Source organism: Scophthalmus maximus, chromosome 12 (genome assembly GCF_022379125.1).
Source record: "Scophthalmus maximus strain ysfricsl-2021 chromosome 12, ASM2237912v1, whole genome shotgun sequence".
Taxonomy (NCBI): Eukaryota; Metazoa; Chordata; class Actinopteri; order Pleuronectiformes; family Scophthalmidae; genus Scophthalmus; species Scophthalmus maximus.
The window spans coordinates 6,066,831-6,077,455 of NC_061526.1; the positions used below are offsets into that span (position 1 = coordinate 6,066,831).

At 49.6% G+C, this 10,625-nt stretch overlaps 1 protein-coding gene across 1 annotated transcript; it reads left to right on the top strand.

Annotated features, from left to right (window-relative positions):
* Positions 1-1,691: 1,691 nt before the first annotated feature.
* ajuba (ajuba LIM protein) lies at positions 1,692-10,483 on the top strand. Its single transcript, XM_035613277.2, has 9 exons — positions 1,692-2,156; positions 2,527-4,551; positions 6,892-6,993; positions 7,125-7,192; positions 7,732-7,794; positions 8,619-8,749; positions 9,019-9,070; positions 9,556-9,624; positions 9,791-10,483. The coding sequence occupies exons 2-9, from the start codon at positions 2,982-2,984 to the stop codon at positions 9,920-9,922; spliced, it is 2,187 nt and encodes a 728-aa protein (XP_035469170.2). The 5' UTR covers positions 1,692-2,156; positions 2,527-2,981; the 3' UTR covers positions 9,923-10,483.
* Positions 10,484-10,625: the final 142 nt, after the last annotated feature.

Genomic DNA, 10,625 nt, shown 5'->3' on the forward strand with positions numbered 1-10,625 from the left:
GTCAAAAATATCATACCTATGAAGTTGTAGGGTTACGTTTAAATGAATACTGACTGATAAGTACGTTGTTTTTTTTAAAGAGAAACTTTAATCTGTCAAAAAAATACAGATTTATTTAACTCACTATGAGTTCACCTTTTAAAAATTATTATTCTAGGGGCGTTATTGTTTGCAGGGAGCAGGTCCTGGCGGAGTGGGCTCCTCCTCCTCCTCCTCCTCTGAGGAGTTTTTGTGTATGAGTGACGAAACAGCCCATGTCTGCTGGAAAGGTGTTCCGGCCCGCCGGGGAAACGAGCCGCCGCTCACCGATAAAGGAGCGGTGATGTGTCAAGCTCAAGACGCGCAGCACGCGAATGTCACCTTCACAATAAAGAGGCGTGTGTGTGTGTGTGTGTGTGTGTGTGTGTGTGTGTGTGTGTGTGTGTGTGTGTGTGTGTGTGTGTGTGTGTGTGTGTGTGTGTGTGTGTGTGTGTGTGTGTGTGCACATGCTACACAAGGGCTACGTAAAAAACAACAACAACAACAACAACAAAGGAGTGATTGTATGTTGTTTTTCATCTTATGATCAGCCTCAAATCAGCATTTTGAAATATAAACTTAATTTTCACAACATTTGCTTCTCAGCATAATGGGTGGGGGGGCATTCAGTAAAAAAACAACAACTTTATTGTGAGGTAGATCTTTACATATGGTGGTCCACAGAGTAAATAACAAAGTGGGAAGTAAGAGCTGCATAATATCCAGAAAGCCTTTTGGAGGCTGCTGCGGCTTGTGGTGCCACAGGTGTTTCCATTATTTTGTCCACCCCATTTGCATGATAGTCAGCTGAATCAGCACCGAACAAAAACACTGAGCAGCATAACTATCACGAAGGTGGGTTTTATTGTGGGACTGTTGTGAAATACTACAACCTTATGTTTAGCTGGATGTGCCCTCATAAGTGTAGAGACATGGTTATCCACAACAACGTAAATTTAACATAAAGAAGCTTCAGGAAAAAAAAGAAAAATGGTCAGATTTTAAACCTAAATTCTGATACGGATTGTGCCCGTCTTTAAGACAAGGAAGTGGACATTACTAGCTGTCAATCACACGGTATCCGAGGCCCCCAATGCAATGCGGTCCTTCATCATCTATTTGACTCCGAATGAGATCCTCGTTTATAAACTGAACATCATGCCGTAGCGAAGAAGACTTCGAGCTGGCGATTCCTCTGTAAAATGTTAACCGTCCATATAAATTGAGGGAGAATCAGGCCCATTTTTTTCACAGGTTTCTATAGAGCGGACTTGAAGCGGAGTCGTCCCCCTGCTGGTCATTCGGGAGAATGCGGGTTTCAGGCACTTCTCTTCCCGGAGTGCACATGGCAAACAGGTTAAAAAAACTTTTCACATCACGTTTCAGACAAAATTGAATTTTGAATATTGAATATATTGAATAAATTGAATATTTTCCTCACGCAGGTTGGTTAAAAGTCTTCATCTTTAAAAAAACAAAAAACAAACACAGATGAGTGCTTTTGTAAACAGTGAATCGTGCTTCAGACGGGACAGTTGTCATCCATTTGACTCGGACGTTTGAATGTTTAACGGCTGTCTGGGATGGGAAGGGGGGGGGGGAAGTGGTTTATTTTGAAAAGCCGAAACCGGAAGCAGCTCGCTTCGCCGTCAACAGCTCGACACCGTTGAAAAAAAAAAAGGAAAAGAAGAAGAAGAAGAGGGGGGAGGTCAGTAATTATTTAGGGGGGGGGGGAAGAAAGAAAGAAACAAAGTTGTCGACCGTGCAGTGCACACGGGGAGGGATTTTTTTTTCCCGTGTGGATCTATCTCGCAGCGGCTCGTTGGGTCCGGCACCGGTCCGCTCGGGGATGCGAGTGTAACGGGGTTTCCACCCCCCTCCACCAGCAGCACCAGCACCAACCCCCCTGCGTTTCCGTCCTGTGTCTCCAAAACTTCTCTCTTCCACCGAGTCCCGGAGCGGATTTCTCCTTTCGGGGGAGAAAAAACACAAACCGCCCGGGGAATGATCGGAGCAGCCGATCGGAGCCGACGGAGCGAGGAGCCGCGGCTCGGCTTCTTATAAGTTCAACTTCTTTTCGACAAGTTGCGTCTCCCTCCCCGAGCACATTTCGACCCGAGATGAATGGCAGAAGTCGGGTGAGTCGACCGTCGGTGCCCGAGAGGATCTCTGATCTCCTCCACACTGGAGCCCACACCAAGTGCTGATCCTGCTTTTTTAAATTTTATTTTCTAATTTCATAAAAAAAAACGGACACACAAATACACACACACACTGGATTACCACGATTTTGAATTTAAAAAAAAAAACCCGACTTCGGCCACGGGGACATTTCGGGGCATCGCAGGAGAAGATGCAGATGTGGAGCCACATGAGGGGCCACAAAGGAGGCCCTCCGCGACCACAGGTCACGCACAAGTGTCCTGGATGTGCGCGCGTCCGCTGAACTCCCAGTAACTTGTCTCTCTCTCTCTCTCTCTCTCTCTCTCTCTCTGCCTGTAATCCCAGATGGATTGTCGCTCACCACAGATTACCTGCGCCCGTGGATCCTCCACACAGAGGCAAACCGGATGACTTCAGCCATGTAACCGCCCTGAAATGTCTTAAAGGGTCTTATTTATCTGTTTTTTTTGTTGTATTTATTGTGTTTGTGTGTGTGTGTATATATATAAGGGATCCATTTTTTTATTTTTTTTTAGCAAATTCCAAGGCCAGTTATATATATATATATATATATATTTTTTGTATTTTGAACGCTGACATTTCAACTGTCGTAGTGAAAGCTCTAGACTCCCTCGAACATCTTTGTTCTGCTGTACATCTCTCCCACACACACACACACACACACACACACACACACTGTATTTTTCCTGTCCACGCCGAATCTGTAACCTCCCAGGGGAGAAGCTCCACTTTCGCCCCCGGACGAGGCATCCGGGAAAAAAAAAAAAAACGGCTTCACCATGGACAGGCCGATCAGCAAGCTGCTGGAGAAGCTGAAGCTGACCGACTCGGGCAGTGTGAAATTCAACAGCTCAAAGAAGAAACACGACTCTGCCAGCAACTCTAACAACAGCAACGCCAACGCTGGCATCTCCGGAGGCGGCGGCGGGGGCAGCGGCCTGCCACCGGCTCCGGGCTCTGCGGCTGCCTCGCCCTCGAGACCCGGCCAGTTCTCGCTTGCCCCTGCAACCACAAGTGATGCATGTGTTCCAGCGAGTGGGAGGGGGGGAGGAGGAGGAGGAGGAGGAGGAGGGGGAGGGATGGGTATGCCTCCCTCTCAGCTCCTCACCTCACCACAGACTTCCGCCGCGGTGGGCGCCATACCCTCAGATGGCGAGCAGCCGCTTCACCCCTCCACCCTGGCACCGCTGAGGCGTCGCTCCCCGCAGCAGCGGGCCTCCTGTTACCTGGGGGAAGGCGTGGATTCGCACATGAGGCGCGAGTCCGGTCTGGGCCCCGAGTGCGACCCCATGGGGACGTATGGCTCCAAGACGTCCCTCAACCAGCGGCGCTACTCACTGGAGCTCCAGCAGCTGGTCCGACGGCAGCAGCTCCTCTCCCAGCCGCCGCCTCTCTCCGTGCCCCCGCCGTACCCGAGCTATGGATCGGCCCCCCGAGGCGGCATGGCCGAGCCGGGGTACGTCTCCGAGCACGAGAGGCACAAGCGTCTCTCCCTTCAGGAGGCTCTGTTCTACAAACGCCTGAGCACAGGCAGTGAACTGTGGGAGAGCCCGAGGCCGGCGTCCCTCTCTCATCCGCCACATCGGCCGTCCGATGTGACCGGTGGAGGTGTAGGGGGGAGCTTCTTTTACCCCCCGGGGCCAACTGTGAGCCCATGCTCGTCGTTCAGCCTGCAGGAGTCGCTGCTGGTCAGCCCCAGGTCCAGCTTCGCCTCCAGCACGGCCAGTGGTGGTGGAGGAGGGAGCCCCATGGGGAGCCGCTGCAGCAGCAACCGGACCAGCGGCATCAGCCTGGGCTACGACTCTCGCTACTCGGCCTCTGGAGGCCTCCCCCCACAGCAGCCGTCCCCCTCCATGCAGACAGCGGGCTCTGTGGCTGGTTACGGCGCTCCGGGAAGGGCCGGGGTCACCCCCGTGGAGGCCTGGACTCAATACCTGGAGGTGGGCATGCGACCAGGGGCCCACGACAGTCGACACTCCTACCCACCTGCCGTGGGAAGTCCCGCAGCCGCATGCTACCCGGGGGGGCCGGAGTGGTGGGACGAGCAGCAGGTGGGAGTGAGAGGCAAAGAGGGGGGTGTGATGGGAGAGAGGGCTCGCTACTCGGACCTGCCCGGCACCCGCTATCAGGAGGAGCTCACCCGGCTTCTCCTGAGGGATGCGGCGCTGGAGGGCGAGAAGCTCCTGGACGGCCTGACGCTGAAGGAGCACTCCCTGGCCCTGACGGCGCTCTCGAAACCGAGCGCGGCGGCGCTGGGGCCGTCGTCCGCCGGGGCGCCGCTCAAACCCCAGGAGGAGCCGGGAGTCGGAGCCGGGAGAGAGGGCGCGGAGAGCCGCCAGGAGTACTTTGGTGAGATACTGGTTGTTTTTTTTTTTTCAAACAATAGTTTACGGGGCTGGAGAGAGAAAGTTTAAAAACATGGGGGCCGTATTTACACACCAATGGTACAACCGCATCCCGAAGGTTGAGCCGGCGGCGTCACCCATCCCGCACGGCGTCCCGTGCAGGAGCGCCGGGTTCGCCCGGCATCCGCCCTCACCGTGTTATTATTGTCCCCCCTCGCTGCCTGGTGTGGGATCACAGGTTCCTCTCCAAATGAAAGGGTTGTGGATGTGGATGCAAGGATGGATGGACAGATTAATAGTTCAAAGTGTGTATGGCTGGATGGATGGATGAATGGATGGATGGATGGATGGATGGATTGTGTCCCGGAACCTGCAGAGACATGCAGGTCACTGTAGCCGGCAAAGCGTATTGGAGGGAGAGGAAAAACCCCCAAAACAAGCGCTCACTCGGGCTTCACTGATCCAGACAAGCAGATGTAGTGTTTGGTGAAAGAGAAAGAATACCTGCGACGCTCACTGCCGAGACGCCAGTAATATGAAATCCATAAAGCCCCCGGAACATCCAGTGTCTCACACCTGCATCTGAAAAACATGAAGGGGCAAGGTCGCACGTCGAGGGGATAAGGCGGCGCGGCTACGTGGCCATTAAACGGCAGCGTTCCCTCAATAACACTCAGACACAAATGACACAGGTTTTCTGTATAAACACAACCGCGACTATTACTGTGAGTCACAGAGGACGAGGGCCTCGGTGTGTGTGTGTGTGTGTGTGTGTGTGTGTGTGTGTGTGTGTGTGTGCGTGTGAAGCAGGAAAAAGGAGTGTGTTACGGTGGCTGGCTGAATATACATGTGTGTATTGTTTCTCTGTGGCAGGGTGTGTTTTCCCCTGAGTGACTTCAGGCCACAGTAACGCTGTGTGTGTGTGTGTGTGTGTGTGTGTGTGTGTGTGTGTGTGTGTGTGTGTGTGTGTGTGTGTGTGTGTGTGTGTGTGTGTGTGTGTGTGTGTGTGTGTGTGCGTGTGCGTGTGTGTGTGGCGCGCTCGCAGGGGCGGTGTGCTGCAGCCTGTTTTTTCTGCTCAGGTATGTGTGCCCGGAGGGGACATACAATACTGTAACTCCTCTCAGCCATTAAGGGAGGAATCAGAAGCTCTGAGCTCAGCTGACGCACGCACACACACACACACACACACACACACACGCTCACACACACACACGAATGAAGGGGGAAATGCTTCAACGCTAGAAAACCTAGAGAGCAAATCAAGGACTGTTCACCAAAACCTTATGGAGTTATTCTACAAAGCTCTCTTGCTTAGTTTGCAACCTTCCGTATCCCCGGACTCTGTCCCAGAGACTTAACCCGATCATTTTGCCCAGCGTATTCTTTATGCAGCAAGCTTTCCAGAGGGTATATTTAAAAAAAACAACAACAACAACTCCCAGTCGACGTCCCGGGCTCCCTCTCTGGTTTCTGGCTTTGGCAGCGCAGCGGGCGCGCTGCTCCTAAATATCGACCGGGAACTGTCCAAGATCGCAGAGTGTAGGAAGTCTGGATTTGTGTGTGGCACTCCCTCAGCCACATTAGACAGGCGAAGGAGAAAAAGAGCAAAAGCAAAAAAAAACGCAGGCAAGACCCTTAAATAGATCACAGGAAGGGGCTGTCGCTTGGACCACCACTTTTCCACTTTACATTTTAGCGGCCGGTCTTAGTGCTGAGCTGTTTTCTGTGGGATGGAAAAGAAAGATGTCAGTTGAGAAGGTTTAGAGTCCTACATGTGTCTACTTCCCTCCCCGTTCCGAACTGTAGTGCCGCTAAGATGGAAAAGAAAAGGTGAAAGTGACAGCCGGGCATCCGTTTCACTGCCTTAAATTTGGGGAAATTATTCCTGACCTCTGTAATTTACTTCTGAGTTTTTCCCCCCAAAAGTAGTTTTAAGTTTCCAAACGTCAAGAGAGAAGTTGTTCCCGTTGTCGGGGGGGGGGGGGGGGGGGAGCAAGGGAGTCATCCGTTTTCTGGAGCGACTGGCAAAATAACATTTTTTAAAAAAAGAAAGGAAAAAAGGTTAGATCCGGTGGAGTTCCCCCCTTTTTAATAACAGAGCTTCACCGGAGCCACTCGGGAGTGGATGAGCGGACAGGCTGGCACGGGCCGCCGGGGGCTCAGACTGTGTGAAAATCCCCTAGGTGGTGCGAACGAGGGGACTTACAAGTGTTGACGCCGTGTGCGTGGAGTTTGGATTTCACACGCATCCTCCCCGGAATGCGCCGTAAAGCGAGAGCGATTACTCTGGATTAAATGCATGTTTGTGTGTCGCCCCCCACCCAACTCCCCGTTGTGCCGACAGGAACCTGTGTGAAGTGCGGGAAAGGCGTGTACGGGGCGGACAACGCCTGCCAGGCTCTGGACCACCTCTATCACACGCGCTGCTTCACCTGCGTGTCCTGTGGTGAGTGTCCACTGCGCGCGCGCACACCCCCCCCCCATTTCTATCACAGTCACACCTTTAAAAAACAACACACGTCACTATCAAAAAATGTTCATCGCGCCTGCCTCCTCCTCGTCTCTGTCCCTCCGCAGGACGCACCCTGAGGAACAAGGACTTCTACAATGTCAGCGGCTCTGTGTACTGTAAAGAGGATTACATGGTAAGAGTTGAGGTCGAGGCGTGCTCTGTCATCCACCACACACACACACACACACACACACACAGTCACAAACTCACACACACACACACACACAGTCACAAACTCACACACACACACACACACAGTCACATTGTCATAAGTCATCTTTTGGTGACATTGTAGAAATACATTGATTTGCTGGAAGACTCAGTCCTTAACTATAAACACACACACACACACACACACACACAAAGAGTCACATTGTCATAAGTCATCTTTGGGGACTTTACCTAGGGTAACATTAATTTGCTGGAAGACTCGCTCTCTAACCTTAACTATAACCACTACTTGCACACACACACACACACACACACACACACACACACACACACACACACACACACACACACACACACACACACACACACACACACACACACACACACACACACACACACACACACACACACACACACACTCACTCTCACACACTCACACACATACACACACACACACAACGATTTTGTGCTGGTGGTAATCTCTCTTTGATTTAATTACAGTTTTCGGGATTCCAGGCGGCTGCTGAGAAGTGTAGTGTGTGTGGCCACCTTATTCTCGAACAGGTGAGGTTGTGTGTGTGTGTATGTGTGTGTATGTGTGTGTGTGTGTGTGTGTGTGTGTGTGTGTGTGCATGAGAGAGAGACACACACACACAAAATGCCACGTGAAGAAGCACACACATACATCTTAACCATTAGGACTTATGTTAGATTTAAAGGAACATGGTCTAACCCCTCAACCCGCCTCTGGGTAAATCTTCGTTCACTTGCATCCTCTTTCCCAGAATTCCTTTCGAGAATACCACCACCCCCCGTTTTTCCCAGGGGTCAGAGAAATGTAGTGACGTCCTTTTGTTGGCGCCTCTTCGGGTTCCCACGGTAGATTTCAGCGGAATGTTTGCCTTGGGTTTCTGATGAATCGGAAAAAAACATAAGGCTCTGTGACGATCAGCTTAAAATGTCTGTTACCAAATATGAACCAGACTAAACCCAAAATATAAACATACGGTTACTGTACCAGTGTGTCTGAGAACCACGGGGCGTCATCGTCTGCACATTCTGGAGGGTCAAACACTCCGTAGCACGTTGATGCGAGAGAATTTGCTATACAAAGAATAAGAATAATGAAAATAAATATGTTCAAATATGCTGCAGTGAAGACTTCCTGGCGTCGGCAGCGGCATCGAATATATCACGGGTGGATCAGTTAATATACTGTTGACCGAGACGGAGATTTTGTCGATCAAAAAGGGGAATTTATCAAATTTGCTGTGACGTGTATTGATACAAAAATACCCTATAAATGAAGTTTATTCTGCAAGTCGCTTTGGACAAAGGCATCAGCAGAAATGAGTTGTAATAATAACAGATTTCTCTCCGGGCGTCAGATCCTGCAGGCCATGGGGAACTCGTACCACCCCGGCTGCTTCCGCTGCGTGGTCTGCTCCAAGGCGCTGGACGGCGTGCCGTTCACCGTGGACCAGCACAGCAACATCTACTGCGTCGCAGACTACAACAAGTGAGTCGCTCGCTTATGCGAAACATCAATTCTCCCATGTGACGTTGGAGGTCCCATATTTCCGTTCAAGTTCAAGTAAACGAAAGCATAATCGTCCTTTTTCTTTTCCATACATATAATATTTGTTACGAAATGGGTTTTATGTATGTGTAACGCGCGAAGAATGTCTTCCGTACTCGTCCCACTTCCATTCCGAGACATTACTCAGCAGTGTGGGCACTTCTGCTTTCTACAGTAATAAACTCCCCCCCCCCCTTGTTGTTCTGCAGGACTTTTGCCCCCAAGTGTGCAGCCTGTTTACAGCCCATCTTACCCACCGAGGTGAGTACGAGCGCCCTACGTTAGGGCTGGGCCATATGGACCAAAAACGATATCTCCATATTTTTTTAGCTGGATGGCGACTCCATATTTTTGAAAATATATCGATAGAATTTAAAAACTTGATATATCGCCCAGCCCTAGTCTGCGTGTGTTCCATCAGTTCTAGGTTTCCTCGAAGAGCATTCCTACGTTTCTTCTCTTGCACATTGTACAGTATGTCCTTTTTATTGCACATCTTTAGTTTTTCCATTTCCCATTTAGATTTTGTCTCACTTTTCCTTTTTCACCATTTAGAATTTATTTACTGTATATATTACTTAACTTATCTTCTGTACTTATTATATTGCACCGTGGGTCGGCGAGGAAGGGATTTTTTCGATTCCTCTATGTCGCAGAAATTGAAATAATAAAGTTGACTTTGAAAGTGCTCCAAAAATGATAATAACGAACTCCGTGTGGACGTCTCCATTTTTTTTGCGTCCCAGGGCAGCGAGGAGATCCTCAGGGTCGTGTCCATGAACAAGGACTATCACTTTGAGTGCTACCACTGCGAGGTGGGTGATCTACAGCCCATACATTTATTTAGTCCCATTGCCAAAACAAATGTCATCAAATCAAATCACAGCCACAAACTCTTCTGATCTTTCGTTATGAAGTGGCTGAGCTCACTTCCTGTGTTCATATCCCCGTCCTTATCTTTCTGTCTCTCTCTTTCCGCAGGAGTGTAGAAAGCAGCTCTCCGACAAGCCCGGCTCGCAGTGCTTCCCCCTGGACTCTCATCTCCTCTGCCACTCCTGTCACATGAGCAGGGCGTGTGCCACACACAGCATTCCCCCCCACAACACACACTGATCGGTGCCTATGCAGCTACATTATGTTTGGAGAAAAGAAAAAAAAAAAGGTGTTCGTTACATTTCGTCTCTCTCTCGTGCTTTTCCGCTCAGTCGCGTTTTTTTTTCCTCTCCAAGAGATGAAACTGCTGATATTGAGACATTTCCACTGATTCACTTTTGCGTCTTCGACTCGGATCAGTCCCGTGTGTCACGTGTACTGCCTGCTGTACCATTTACTGTACCATAGTTATAAGGGAACGAAAAATGAAACTACTGCTTTATTATTATTATATTTTTTTTACCCCAATGTGGCTACTGTTTGCTGTAGAAGAACAAGGGATTTTTGCTAAACTGTTTTTTGGCTAAAACATTTTGCACTTAAAAATTTAAACTTTACTGTAAAGAGATTTGTTCCGTGAATCTGTACAATTTTTAGGGGGGGAAAAAAACAAAACATTTCTGCAATTTCCTTATGTTGTAATAAATATTTTCATTTGTGTTCTGACAATTGTAGATGAACCTCTCTAATCTGTAATATGTTTGGTAAAGCAACATTTAAAGCATTTTCCTCTGCTCTGAACATCTGTGGTTCGAATATTTTGACACTACATTCATGATCAAAACTCTGAGCACGGTTGAATTGTTTTATTTGCTTAGGAAGTTTCCCGGAGGTATTTGATAGGCAGCCATTATACGAGCTGTTCGGATGCTCTAAATGCTTA